This window comes from Momordica charantia (genome assembly GCF_013281855.1).
Source record: "Momordica charantia cultivar OHB3-1 chromosome 9 unlocalized genomic scaffold, Mcharantia_2.0 BLBB01000009.1, whole genome shotgun sequence".
NCBI lineage: Eukaryota > Viridiplantae > Streptophyta > Magnoliopsida > Cucurbitales > Cucurbitaceae > Momordica > Momordica charantia.
In genome coordinates this window covers 29,626,186-29,640,768 of record NW_028275167.1, presented here as the reverse complement: position 1 = coordinate 29,640,768, position 14,583 = coordinate 29,626,186, and the positions used below count along the sequence as shown (strand labels likewise).

General features: G+C 37.0%; 3 protein-coding genes across 6 annotated transcripts; 2 read left to right on the top strand and 1 right to left on the bottom strand.

Annotated features, from left to right (window-relative positions):
* Positions 1–27: 27 nt before the first annotated feature.
* On the top strand, positions 28–3,605 carry LOC111017552 (phosphatidylinositol 4-kinase gamma 5). Of its 2 annotated transcripts, XM_088117348.1 has the most exons (3): positions 28–255; positions 379–547; positions 1,027–3,605. In XM_088117348.1, exon 3 carries the CDS (start codon positions 1,313–1,315, stop codon positions 3,230–3,232), a length of 1,920 nt encoding a protein of 639 aa, XP_087973474.1. In that variant the 5' UTR covers positions 28–255; positions 379–547; positions 1,027–1,312; the 3' UTR covers positions 3,233–3,605. The 2 variants fall into 2 exon arrangements, with proteins under 2 accessions (XP_087973474.1, XP_087973473.1); XM_088117347.1 differs by lacking the exon at positions 379–547.
* A 1,861-nt stretch (positions 3,606–5,466) lies between these two features.
* Positions 5,467–7,422, bottom strand: LOC111017575 (DNA glycosylase superfamily protein). Its single transcript, XM_022293382.2, has 5 exons — positions 6,977–7,422; positions 6,607–6,664; positions 6,445–6,528; positions 6,231–6,372; positions 5,467–6,142 (listed from the first exon to the last, which is right to left on the bottom strand). The coding sequence occupies exons 1-5, from the start codon at positions 7,338–7,340 to the stop codon at positions 5,864–5,866; spliced, it is 927 nt and encodes a 308-aa protein (XP_022149074.1). The 5' UTR covers positions 7,341–7,422; the 3' UTR covers positions 5,467–5,863.
* A 2,517-nt stretch (positions 7,423–9,939) lies between these two features.
* LOC111017579 (Tetratricopeptide repeat (TPR)-like superfamily protein) lies at positions 9,940–14,497 on the top strand. 3 transcript variants are annotated; one of them, XM_022293387.2, is made up of 4 exons: positions 9,940–10,617; positions 11,045–13,158; positions 13,723–13,917; positions 14,098–14,497. In XM_022293387.2, the coding sequence occupies exons 1-2, from the start codon at positions 10,173–10,175 to the stop codon at positions 13,093–13,095; spliced, it is 2,496 nt and encodes an 831-aa protein (XP_022149079.1). In that variant the 5' UTR covers positions 9,940–10,172; the 3' UTR covers positions 13,096–13,158; positions 13,723–13,917; positions 14,098–14,497. The 3 variants fall into 3 exon arrangements, with proteins under 3 accessions (XP_022149079.1, XP_022149078.1, XP_022149080.1); XM_022293386.2 differs by having other exon boundaries at positions 11,045–13,171; XM_022293388.2 differs by having other exon boundaries at positions 11,045–13,171; positions 13,723–13,922.
* The last annotated feature ends 86 nt before the right edge of the window (positions 14,498–14,583 follow it).

Genomic DNA, 14,583 nt, shown 5'->3' with positions numbered 1-14,583 from the left:
TCCGAGTTAAAGAACGTTCCGAGAAGACGAGTTTCTGCGAACACAGCAAACGGAGAATAAAATAAAAGCCAGAGAAAGGGGAGAACTGCCAAAGGGTTACTCTCGATTATCCCCTCACTTGGCTCCGCCGATTATTTGCCTCCATTTTCTTGGATTTGATTCGTCAAAAGCCCCTCTGATTCTCTTGGACAGCGACGATTTGGTGGTGAATCTCATTCCTTCTTCCATCAGATCTTTAAAGATCTGTAAATTCCGGTGAGTTCCCTTTCCCATTTCGCAATCGTCTCCGAGTAATGCTTTTCTGTTCTGATGAGTATGTGTTGAATGATCGTTTCTTTTAACTTGCTTCTCATTGTTGAATTTCATTTCTCTGATCAGTCTCCACTCCAGAACGTCGTATTGAGCTCGGTATCTTTTGGATCTTCTCTCCTGCCCCCGGGTTGGGGGGGGGGGGTGTACGTTTCACAGATTTCGTTTAACTATTGGGCCTTGTTCTTGAGGGCGAATGGTGATCTCGTTCCGATCATTTGTTTCCTTTCCCGACGAAGTGGGTAGAGAAGAGATATGCTTCTTCTTCTTCTTCTTTCTCTATCTATCTCTCGGAGAATCTGTTTTCGAAATCTTTGTCTCGGAGCCTTGAAAATTTAACGGGATTTTGATGTTCTGTTCGCCCTTTTGTTTCTTTTACTCAGGACGACGTCTAAGCTAATTGATGAATGTTTAATTCATTCTAGCGAGCTTTTGAAAATATTGATTTTTTGATTTTACAAGAAATTTTTGTTACCCCATGGAAATAGACCATAAATATTGTCATTAAGGGTTCTTCGTGTATTCATTCTTCCTCTTGTGACATCTCTTGCCGGGCTCTAGGTTTGGGGCTTCTTATTTGCAAGTTGAGACTAGTAAATTCACTTCTTTTTTTTTCCTTTTGGAGCTTATCTAATGGTAGTTAATTTTGTATCAATATTGATGTTTCTTCTGGTCAAGTGTTTATTTTGATTTTTTTTTTTTGTTGTATTTCCGCAGATAATCAGGTGCTGTGAATTGGGCGAAATGGATCTGTAGATGTAGCATTCGGCTGCATCTTTCTGTCTTTGGTGTCTTTCGGTCTCGGAGCTTAGTTTCTTTGAGAACAATGGCGAGGATTGAGACTTTTTATATCTATTAATGATTATTCGGGGACAAAGACTCTGGTTTCTTTCAACCAGCATCCGGTTTTGAGCTGGGCGCCTTCTTGGGAGGGAATTCATTCTCTTCCTTATCCATCTCAGACGTTGGCTGCAAACACGTCCTCCTTTTTGTTCATTATTTAATGTCACGGAAGTTGGACAGTCCAGTTCAAACACAAATGGCAGTTGCAGCACTCAAGAGCCCACTCAGCAGGGATTACCGCACGAAAAATGGAATCGAAGAAAAACAGCCCGTTGGAAGGAGACAAGTTTTTGTGCAAACTGACACGGGATGTGTTCTGGGAATGGAACTGGATCGCAATGACAATGCTCATACGGTGAAAAGGAGGTTGCAGCTTGCCCTCAATATTCCTACAGAGGAGAGCTCGCTGACATTTGGGGATGTGATACTAAAGAATGATCTTAGTGCCATACGAAATGATTCTCCTCTCCTTCTCACAAGAAATCTTTTGCACAGAAGTTCATCTACTCCATGCCTCTCACCCACTGGGAAGGATCTCCGACTCAGAGACCAGAGTGGTCCTATTGAGATATTAGGGCATTCAGATCGTTTTGCTGGCACAAGACGGTTGGTCAAAGAGATTGTGAAAGCAATTAAGCTGGGTATTGATCCAATTCCTGTTCACAGTGGCCTTGGTGGCGCTTATTACTTTAGGAATGGTAAAGGTGAAAGTGTCGCAATTGTGAAGCCAACTGATGAAGAACCTTTTGCACCAAATAATCCAAAAGGTTTTGTTGGTAAAGCTCTTGGACAACCTGGGTTTAAACGTTCTGTGCGCGTTGGGGAGACTGGATTCAGAGAAGTTGCGGCCTACCTTCTTGACTATGAGCATTTTGCAAATGTGCCTCCGACAGCCTTGGTGAAGATCACTCACTCAATCTTCAACGTGAATGACTGGGTGAATGGAAACAAGCCTCACAAGAAAAAGTCTGTTAGTAAAATTGCTTCTTTCCAACAATTCATTCCACATGATTTTGATGCCAGTGATCATGGGACTTCTAGCTTCCCAGTCGCTGCCGTTCATCGTATAGGTATTTTAGATATTAGGATTTTTAATACGGATAGACATGCTGGGAACCTCTTAGTTCGGAAACTTGATGGGATTGGAAGTTTTGGTCAAGTGGAGCTGATTCCTATAGATCATGGTCTTTGTTTGCCTGAAACTTTGGAGGATCCGTACTTTGAGTGGATTCATTGGCCTCAAGCATCAATCCCATTTACAGAGGACGAACTTAAGTATATAGAAAATCTTGATCCGATCAGAGACTGTGAGATGCTTAGGATGGAGCTCCCCATGATTCGTGAAGCTTGTCTTCGGGTTTTGGTACTGTGTACAATTTTTCTGAAGGAAGCTGCTGCTTCTGGTCTCTCTCTTGCTGAAATTGGTGAGATGATGAGCAGGGAGTTTCGTAGTGGAGAGGAGGAACCCAGTGAACTTGAGCTAGTATGTCTTGAGGCTAGGCAGATTATAGCAGAAAGGGAGTTCTCTTCTCCCATTTACGATTGGGGCAATGAGGAATTCCAGTTTGACTTAGACTATGAGGATGGAGAATTAGATTTTAACTCAAGTATGGCAGCGGATCAGTGTTTGGGCTGGTCACATTACCAGTTTGGACTTGGACGCAATCCACTCTCGAAGTTGGAGGAAAGCATTGAGGAGGAAGGAGGAGAAAGTGGAGGGGAAGAGCAAGGAGAAGCGACCACCTTTCCACCTTATGAACCGATCCCTCCTGTATCAAAGCTTTCAATGTCTCTCAAGAATACCATACTCGGTGAGAAGAGCCAGAAACACCACAAGTTCCAGGGCACAAAACCAGAATATGGATATATTACCAACACATCTGCGGGGCACAGGAGTGCAAATGAGCAGTTTCCTCCCAGTGCCAGCTTTGTGAAGCTTGGTGATATGAACGAGGAAGAATGGTCACTGTTTCTGGACAAATTTCCAGAGCTGCTCCGCCCAGCATTTGCTAAACGCAAAGCTGCGGCGGCTCTCGGGCCGAGGCAGAGACAGAGACTTGGCACTTCCTGCCAGTTTTGAGATATATGAGGCTGAGGTTCCTCAATGTGTTGCTGTGATAGAGAGCATTATAGATTATATAATAGCATTAGAATTATGGAAGTGATCATCGACGACTCAGTATATTAGGATTGGCTTGCATTATGGGTTTTAATCCTCAAAATGGGGCTCCTGGTTGGAGCTCTAGTAAGAGGAACTTGCTGTATATATTCTTCTCATCAGCTATGTGAGACCAGCTGAGTAGAATTGTTTGTATTCCTTGGTATTTTCCCCCTACCCCTTCCCCTTTTGACTTGTGAAACTTGTTTGATAAATAATTTGTATGCGACTTAAAACCCTGAAAAAGGTGCAATGTAAATAGGGTACCCTATGTTCCGTACCTGCTTTAATTTTATTCTTTCAGTTCAGCCAGATGTTGTCTGTCATACTTCTTCTTGTTTGACTCCATATTTAGCAGATTTCACAATTAATTAATTTAGTCATTTTAATGGAAGAATAATTATAGATTAAACAACTTTATATTTGTATTTGGTGGACACAGAATCTTGCACCGCATGCTTCTGGATGGTTGATAGCCTCGGGACTTTTCGGTTGTATTGCCTCTCTTTTCCTTTCAATACAGTTGGCTGTCGTCCATCGATTGATTTTCTGTATCTCTTTCGTGCCGTCATGTCGTCTCTCTCTCCCTCTTTTTTTTTTTTTTTTTTTTTTTTTTTTTTACACTTTTCAATAATGCTTTACAACCCTTTGAACATTCTTGTGTAGCTTGACAAGGACAGTAGTCGCGTTTTCTGTTGTACTTAACTATTGGGAGAATGATTAAAGCCATTTTTTTATTACATCAAAAGAAGGATAGCAATAATCAGTAAAGAAATATCATTCATTTTCTGGGCCCCAAGATTGAATTATTCGATTCCAGATCATTTGAAATTCAACCAAGTGGATTTGTACCAAAACTTTAGTCTTTTCTTCCATTCTTTTTAGCTTGCTCTTTCTTCTGTTCATCTTATTCCTTCTTGCTACTTTATACATTCGAAACCGAAAATACAATATCGATAATGGAATCTTCAAGTTCGATCTTCTTGTTTGCTTTGTGGGTGGTGAAGAGCTTGCTCTGTTTCTGCTGGGATTTCATTTTTTTGATCAGTACCATCTAACAAACTTCAGATCCTGCTTACCCATCAAGAACTTGGAGACATTCAGGTTAAAGTTTGGTGGGCATATGCAATTCAAAAGTCACCATTCCTAAGACAAACCTTATCAGTGTGGTGGGATTAACATGAAACTAATCAAGAAGTTTGGTTGAAAAATGGTGGATAGAGATTATAATAGGTGAAAAAACAGATGAGGTGGAGCCAAGTTCTGTGATTTGACCTGTTTTGCTTTTTTTGGCAATCTGTCTATTTAGTCGGGGGGTCCTGTGGTACTCTGAATGGTTTATAATCCAAGCTAAAATGATTCATTAATGGGGAGGATAGAGACAACTGTGGGTCTTAAAACCTGTTTTCCTGTTTTCCTTACTCACAACTTTAAGCAATCTCATACAACCATAGTTTGAAGTCTTCCCTATAATTCAGTGGAATCATATATGAAAGATATTGGAATATTTTGGTCCCATCACTATTTGATAGATTTTATTGTCTATTGTCATTTGCAGAAGTTTGAGTTTCAGTAAGGGAATCTCTCTGCACTTTATCATATAACTGATTAATGGCAATACAACTCATTGAACTGCACTTTATCATATTCTTTTAAACAAGAGAAGAACCCGAATGATCTCGAGTCGTATCACAAATGCAACTGATTAATGGGCTACTGGTGATGACCTCCAAAAACAGTTGAAACACAGATCATTGTTGGGGCAAAGCTATTTTTGACCCAACAGAGAGAGGAGAAGATGATCCACGAAGGGTCGAACTTGGAGTACCATCGTGAAACTCAATCGGGTGAACTCGAAAGGCGTTCTTTTGTCGACATTTTCTCGAGGCGAGGAAGATATAAGAAGGTTATATTAGATATTTAGTTGACGTCCTTAGAATTGTATTCAGACTACATATTTATGTCTGCTTAAATTGATTTCTGTTGCTTCTTGAAGTCCTTTTAAGTACCAAGCATATTCTCAGTTCTCTGTCTTGGGCAATGTAAGCTTGTTTAGAAAGTAAGAGAAAGCAATTTTAACCCAACTGCTTTCATCTACGTGATTAGATTCTGAAACAATAATAAGATGAAACCCAAGAGATCCAACACACCAAACATCCAAAATAATTAGTTTCATATACATTAGAAGCATAACTTGAGGATTTTGAAACACCTCTCGATAAAATATTTAAACAAATTAAATACACAATTCTTATTCTTCACCAGCTTCAAGTTGTCGATTGCCACCGCTCCGCAACTGTCGTAATTGTGAGTTCTGCACTTGGTGGTTCCAACTTATCAGATTCTTAAGGCTCTAGGCATGAACTTGTGCAGTTGCAGAATTGGCCATTTTAATAGATAAATGTTAAGGGTTCGATAGTTTAGATAAAATAAAGCTGATAACTTCATCTTAGTTCCGCTCTCTTTCTCCATGTATAACTTTAATATTTTAACTTAATGCTCACAAAAGGGGAAAAACCACAACTTTGAAGGGAAATTAGGAAATGTTTGAACTCAGATATGTCTCCATGGTCTTTCCGCAAGATTTACGCATTCACTGTGCCGAAAACAATCGACAAGATGATCAATTGTCAACCCTGCAGCTTGCATGAATGAATAGACAATCACTGGCCCGACAAACCGAAAACCGCGCTTCACCATGTCCTTGCTAATGGCTTCTGCTTTGGGACTTCTCAGAGGAACATTTCTTGGATATCTATATCTGTTTATTGTTGGTTTAAAGTTCACATAGCTCCACATATAGTTACTGAAAGATCCAAAATCTCTAGCTATCTGCAGTTGAATTAAAAAACCAGTAGTTCTCATTAATTACACAATCTATGAAACAATTGGTAAAAAAAAATGAGCTGATCTAGCTTACCTTCAGTATGCATTTGGCATTGTCTACAATGCACCTCACTCTGCTTTCCACCAACATAATGGCCTTATCAGATGCTATATCTGCTATCTCTTTCTCCCCCATGTTGGCAACAGTACTTGGCTCAAATCCAGCAAAAGCTTCCCTATGTTTGTTATATTATCAATGTTAATCTTAAAGTACACAAAGTGTGAGTTATGGGGCCAGTGAATATTACCTGAATAATTCCCTCCTTTTCACGATTTCAGTCCAATTGTAGTCCATCAACATGCCAGACAATGCAAGCAGCTCGAAAAGTCGACTGTGGGGTAAGTTTTCTACAAGGTTAGCATAATAATTCTTTAGTTTATGAGGATGAAAAGTTACACCAATCACCTACTTGTCGTCGTACACCGGAACGCCCCAGCACTCGTCGTGAAATGATACATAGGCTTTGTCTGTGTCAATACATGAGAGGAAAACATCAATTGGGAGTAGTATTCTATAAATGGAAACTAACTTTTCATTTTATAGTAAGATCCACTATTTCAGAGTTCGTATCAGAAAACATGTAGTTATGGTTATAACTTGTAAGCCACATTTTCTTTTTCTGAAGAAATACGACAGTTGGAGCAACTGCTGTCCTGAGTTTATGACATTCTTAATCATATAAATTGTCTGAACTTCCTAAGCAAACATTGTTTAACAGTTGAATTGTTCTTGGACAATGCTATAAAATCTCTAGTAAGCATTTATTAATGAAATCTTACCACTAGTATGGGTAATCCAGTTGCACCTCCTCAATTCTCCATCACCAAGTTCCTGACTTTGTTGTTGGATACTTTTAACTATCGGTACTTCTCTTCTCTCGGGAGGTGGCACAATTAGGCGAATTGCATACGAAATCTTCTGATCGAGCTGGGTCGAGGAGTCGGTGAGAGAAGAGTCATTAGAGTTTTGGGACAAAGACAATGACAATGAAGAAAAAGAAAATGATGAACTGCTTCTTTGAAGCCCAATTGGGTAAATCTTCTTAAGCTGTTTGGACAAAATGTTTTGGCTTGTCCTATCCTTCTCTTTAGGACATGTTTGCCTCTCCAGAAGCTGTCTTCTAACAGTGGCTTTGGATGACATACTGGCAAAAGTTAATGTTTAATGGGACAGTTTGAAGCAAAATTGGGCTGAGATTATAAATCTCTGTGGGAGAATGAAGGAGTGTTGAATGCAGCATTAATATTTGAGTTGGTTTACCACATTAACCATAATTTCCATACTTGGTTGGTGAAATGTGAGCTTCAAAATTATGGATCACCATACTTGCTACTTAGTTTCCAAGCAAAATCCATATATCAAGTTTATAATATTAGAATTAGCATTCTTAAAAGTACATGTCTTCACTTTTCTATACCCAATATCTCCTCATTTGTGCAGCCAAATCACTAAAATCAAGTTGGTTTCCCATTTCTGTATGGCTAAAATCTTTTAGTTGAAAGAAGTTAAAAATGCCAATAATCCTGTTTTAGTTGTACTGTTTGGCTCAAAGCAAGTGCAAATGGGGCCATGAAATTCTTAGTTCCTACTCCTTTACCTTAAAGTTTGAGGCATACCCATGGCCTGAATAGATTAAGATATGCCATCCATCACTCTTCCTGGGCCTTCTTCTTTCATTATATTTTATTTGGTCTGGTTTTGATTTAGATCTTTTGTCTTCCATGTGGTAGTTCTCATATATATATTTCACCTTCCACTCTACCTTTACTTGTGTATGCTGACTTTATTATGTGTTTTGGTGGAAAAAAAACATTGGAAAAGCACTTTGTAAGTGGAATTCAAACCGGATTTTTTTGGCTGGGATGACGAAACTTACCAGGGCTAAAAAAAGAGAGATAATAAAGAAAGGATTTGTTATCATGGTCCAAGTCCGAAACAGTTCACGGAAAGGAAAGAAAACATGAGACAACAAATCCAGTCTTTCATTAAGATTTTTAATCCTGAATCTAAGTTGAATATGTTTCGCCTCTTCCTCGAAAAAAGACGTATTTAACTTATTTTATAGGACATGGAGACCTAACCAAACTCAAGAGAGCGTTTAAGACATGGATAAGACTTATGATGGGTACGACTTACTAAGTCCAACCTATGTTCTAAATCAATAGACTTGAATAAAAATACCTTTTACACACAATTTCTAAACCTAACAATTTTAACATAAATCTCAAAGATACCTCAAACACATTCTACCCAACAAGTAAAATCAATATTAGATAGATAGGGGGAGTATCAATACAGAGTTCGAATATAGGAGTTACGTTGTTGAGCTTGATTCTACTGTGTGAAATGACCTGAGAGGTGTAAAATAAACCGGAGTTGAAAAGCAAAAGTGAAATATTATTAGTTTTAACGTTTTTTTTTTACTTATTATATGAATTGGAAGTAGGATACTTGATAACATGTTAAATATATTAAATTACCGATAAATCTAAACGATGAGTTAGAGTTAATTTAATTAGGGTAATTGTAGTGAGTAACAAAAATAATTCATATATTTCAAAAGATGTCACCATTTTTCCAAATTTTCAAATATAGCAAAATATTTGAATTTTTTTTTCTGAATTTTTATTATTATGATATATGATATAAATCCAATGTATATCTGTATATGATATACATCAAATCTATATCTGATATACATTCGATGTACTTTTAATATGTCTCTTGTATACATTATCAGATATATGTATTATACCTCTCATATATATATCTGATATACCTCTAATTTAAAAAATATTTTCAACTAATATACTAAATATAAGGTATATTAAATGTTTAATTTTTAATGGTATATCAACCATTTAAATTATAGTTTACCATTCCAAGTTGTGGATTGATATACTAATATTATCAATAATATTGATTACTATATCACTGTTATTTATTATATATTAATGTTAATTAGATACTAAATATAAGAAATATCAACCGTTTAAATTTATAAATTATATCATATTTGTAACTTTTTTTTTTTTTGCGGTGCATGATCCACATAAACATTTTATACAATAATTTTATATTTAAATTTTGTTTGCATCATTATTTCCGTATGAAATTTTGTTTTTGGATATAATAGTATTATATCAACATATCGGTATCATAATTATATTAGTAGATATCATGATTATATCAGCGGTAAATTATAAGCATATTAAGTATATATCAATGTTATATTAATGATGAATCATATAATCATATATAAGAAGTTATATTAGTAGTATATCAATGGTAAATTAGAGACATATCAAGTGTATATCATAGATATATAAATGTTGTATCGACATGGTAAATCGATGGTTATCATACTATATAATTGGTAAGTCATATTAGAAGTTCAGTAGATATCACAGTTATATCAGAAATATATCAATTGTATATTATTATTATGTCAATGGTATATCATAGACATATATCAGTAGTCATGTATATTGCATGTATATTACAGATGTATATCAGATATATTGTAGGATAAAGTTGTAATTTTAAAATTGGACCTCTATTTTTTGTTGAAAAAATACTATATTTAAAAAATTAAATGTAATTGCTATTTTATTTATTTTATTAAATATTTTTCCCACGTACATATAATTATTTATGGATATCTAACAAGTTTTGGATGGAGGTTTAAACACCCTAAAATATTTAGTTATAAAATATATCTTAAACATGTCACTGTTAAAACGTGCGTTTCGGCCCTTCGTGGAAATCTCCCAAATTTGTTCGCTATCAGATCGGTGGCTGAAAACGGCTCCTTCAAAATTGCCGCGAAACCCAGCGGTTTGCTAAAACCCTAACTCCCTTCCCTTACCTGGTCTCATACTGATCCTTCCAGTTCCAATCAATCCCTCCTTGCTCTAATTTCGCATTGTTCGATAAAAAGACGGCGGGATTTCTCCAAATCCTGCTCCCATTTCCATGCTTAACCGCATTCATCAATGGAGACCATTCTATTTGCTGAGGAATTGTGGGATGCTCGCTTCTTTTAGTTCCGTGATCTTTGCTAGGCCTTCAGCTTCTGCCGCGCACCTCGAAGAAGAATCCATCAGTATCGTTCTGAGCCAGAACGACCCAGTTCGTGAAATTCTTACGGGTTTAAATTTCTTTGGGTTTGGAGCATATACTGGTGGATGTAACTTTCGAACTATAGTTCCTACTTTGAGTGAAACTGTAGTGGATGACGTTATTGGTAGCTTGAAAACTCGTAATACGGACTTTGCTGTGGCTTTTTTCTATTTGTTAAGAAATGAGTACATGTTTCGGCATTCCGAGTTCTCACAGTTTGCTGTCTCTCATATTTTGGCGGGTAAAAGACGATTCAAGGAGTTGCATTCCGTTATGAAGCAATTGCTCGAGGATCAAGGTATCAGTTTTTGGTATTTCTTTAAGTCACGATTGATTGGTTGATATTAGGCATTGGGAAAAATAGAGAAATTCTTTCTCGTAGTGCCCAATCTTTATACTGGCTGAACTGAGAGAACTCGAGTTATCATGATGATGTCTATACATGGAGTTGCAAAAAAAGAATAAAAGAAAAAAAAAAAGAAGCTAACTTCCCTACATTTTTTTACTAAATAGTGGTTGAAAAGCTTAGCATTTTGCTCTCACAAGATGTATACCCTCCCCCTCTTTTGATGTAAATCTATTTACAAACCTCTTCTTTTAAGTTTTAACTTATTTATTTTAGGGAGATCCTCATTTTTAATTTATTACCATTTTTCTTTAGTTAACATTGGAATGCCTATTTTACGTTATTCATGTCTCTTTCAATATCTATATCTCTCTGGTAGGGTCTGGTTCTGCACCTTCTTTTTGTGACCTGCTCTTAAACAAATTCAGGAATTGGGATTCAAATGGTGTGGTATGGGATATGCTGGCATTTGCGTACTCTAGACATCAAATGATCCATGATGCCCTCTTTGTCATCGCAAAGATGAAGGGTCTAAATTTACAAGCTTCAATTCCAACTTATAACTCTCTATTGCACAACTTGAGGCACACAGATATTATGTGGGATATATACAATGAAATCAAAGTTAGTGGGACCCCTCAGAGTGAATATACTTCCTCCATACTTGTACACGGCCTATGTGAGCAATCCAAGTTACGAGATGCAATTTCATTTCTAGAGGACAGCGATGAAGCAGTTGGACCTTCTATTGTTTCATTCAATACCATTATGTCAAAGTTTTGCAAAATGGGGCTAATAGACGTTGCGAAGTCATTTTTTTGTTTGATGGTCAAGAATGGACTTCTTCCTGATTCGTACAGTTATAATATTCTTATTCATGGGTTATGTGTAGCAGGTTCCATGGACGAAGCACTAGAATTCACAGATGACATGGAGAAGCATGGTGTGGAACCTGATGTAGTGACGTACAACACACTTGCCAAAGGGTTTCTGTTACTTGGCTTGATGAGCGGGGCCAGGAAAGTCATACAAAAAATGTTGCTAAAAGGTCTAAATCCGGATCTTGTCACATATACAATACTGATATGTGGACATTGTCAGACGGGAAACGTCGAGGAAGCCCTTAAGCTGCGTCAAGAAACCCTTTCAAGGGGTTTCAAGTTGAATATCATTTCCTACAGTGTGCTACTCAGCTGCTTGTGTAAAGCTGGACGAATAGAAGAGGCATTGACGTTGCTTGATGAAATGGAAACTCTATGTTTGAAACCCGATTTTATAGTATATTCAATCCTCATTCATGGCCTCTGCAAGAAAGGGTTTGCACAAAGAGCTTACCAACTATATGAACAAATGTGCCTGAAGAGAATTTTTCCTAACTACTTTGCTCAACGTGCCGTTCTGTTGGGTTTATTTGAGAATGGAAATATATATGAGGCAAGAAAATACTTTGATGCTTTGAGTCATATGGATCTGATAGAGGATGTTATTCTTTATAATATTGTGATTGATGGTTATGTAAGACTTGGTGATATTGCTGAGGCTATGCGCCTATACAACAGAATGATTGAAAGGGGGATTACTCCAAGTGTTGTCACTTTCAACACTCTTGTCAATGGATTCTGCAGAAGTGGAAACCTAGTTGAGGCTCGAAAAATGTTAGAAACCATCAGGTTGAATGGATTGCTGCCCAGTGTAGTAACTTATACTACCCTTATGAATGCATATTGTGAAACAGGAAACATGCAGGAAATGTTTGGTCTTCTTCGTGAGATGGAAGCAGAAGCCCTTGTTCCAACTCATGTAACTTATACCGTACTAATCAAAGGACTCTGCAGACAGAATAAGATGAATGAATCCCTCCAGTTACTACAGTATATGTATGCACAGGGCTTAATGCCAGATCCAATCACATATAATACTATTATCCAATGCTTTTGTATGGCTAGAGACATTGCAAAAGCTTTTCAGCTGTATGATGAGATGTTGCTCCATAATCTTGATCCTACCCACGTAACTTACAATGTCCTTATTAACGGTCTTTGCTTATATGGTGACCTAAAGGATGCTGATCGAATGCTGGTTTCTTTGGAGGATCAAAATATTGGCTTGACAAGAGTTACTTATATGACGATAATTAAAGCACATTGTGCAAAGGGTCAAGTGTCTAAAGCATTGGAGTTATTTAATCAGATGTTGGCGAGGGGTTTTGTTGTTTCCATCAGAGATTATAGCGCTGTCATTAATAGGTTGTGCAAAAGGGGTCTAAAAACTGAAGCAAAGTGCTTCTTTATTATGATGTTATCTGAAGGCATATCTCCTGATTCTGAAATTTGTGAGACAATGCTTGATGCTTTTCATCTGCATGGTGATTACAGTTCAGTGTCTGAATTCCTGGCTGTGGTAGTTAAATCCGGATTTATTTCACATTGATCCATCAGAAGTGATCATTCTACACATCTTGCTCATGCAAAGAACTGAATTCTGGCTTAAAAGGTTGGCATTTGAGGTACATGTGAGATTAGCATTAAGAATTAAATCAATTATTCAATGATGAATTTATTTCTCTAGAATCTGATTCTATTAAGAGTGCATGGATGCAGAATATGGAAGTGTTTAGTGAGCTTGTTGTTCTCGTTGTAGTGCTAGTATTATATCATATTGACACTGATCTTCCCAATTTATTCAACTTGGTGGTCAATGGTCACCTGCTCTTTTTTCTTTCTGCTCGAGTATTTGCAACTTTGACCGTGCATTTTTACACACAGGCAAGTTTTACCTGCAACGATCACGCTGAACCTCCTACAAACATTACATCCTTCACCTTTTGTTTCTAATTACTGTGGTTATAGCACATTAAAATTCCAGATCATTATTTTCAAACGATACCTTTGAATTCCTTCCTTTCCGAGTTTCTGGTGAAAGTGTCATAGTTAGGAAGCAATTCTTCATTTTTTTATAGTCTAGAACCTTCAATTTTAGTATTTGTTCGCTTCAAATTGTACTTGAAACTTTGAAAGCAAGTTAATCAGTTATATGACTTGCTCGGTTATATTGCAGGATGTGGGGGATATATTTCCCTTTGCAGAATATATCAAGCTTTATCCCTCGGATAAGGGACGGAAGGAAAATCCTGTCAATAGCCCTCATCGGCTCTCCCAGCTCGGAGGCTGCAGCTTCTGATCCTATAGAGTGGTGACGACGAGCTGTGCCAACAACTATAAGCTGAGCTTGATTCCTTGCCGGTAGTTGAAGGTAAGGTATACAGCTTCTCAAAGTCTTCTGGGGATCTTCTCATTGAGAAAAAACAATTGAAAATTAGTAAATGATGTGCAAGTCCGTTGGTCTTGGGCAATAAGTTGCAGTCGTATGCCTTGTATAACTTGATCATTTCTTTTCACTTGACCATTTCTTCCGAGTAATTTTGTTATGCAGGAGTTCTCGGAACCAAGAAGCATCACGTTCTAAACTCCTTGTGGAGGGAGAGAATAGCTCATAAGCTCAAGATCGGAAACCAGATTTTGAAACAAGGCACGAAGAAGCGACTATCACTCTTGAAGAGATTTAAAGATGAATCAATGAGTATACTACTAGATCTTGGATGGCTCACGACAAAGAACAAAAAGTGTTACGATTTTCTTTTTCTTTTTCTTTCAGCTATTGCATTGATGCTTAGAAGCTGCTCTGATCTTCATGTAAATAAAGACATAAACATAAACATAAATTAGCATATAGATATCATCATCTATTATGAGTTCAAATATAATAGAAAATATGTTTGTAAAGCTAGGACGAATATTTGATGTCATACAGCATATCTTTTTTATGTTTTAAATCATTTACACTGGGATTATGCCAATTGACATTTTCTCAAATCTTTTTATTTATTTATTTTTTATTTTTCTTTGCAATTCTCTCAAT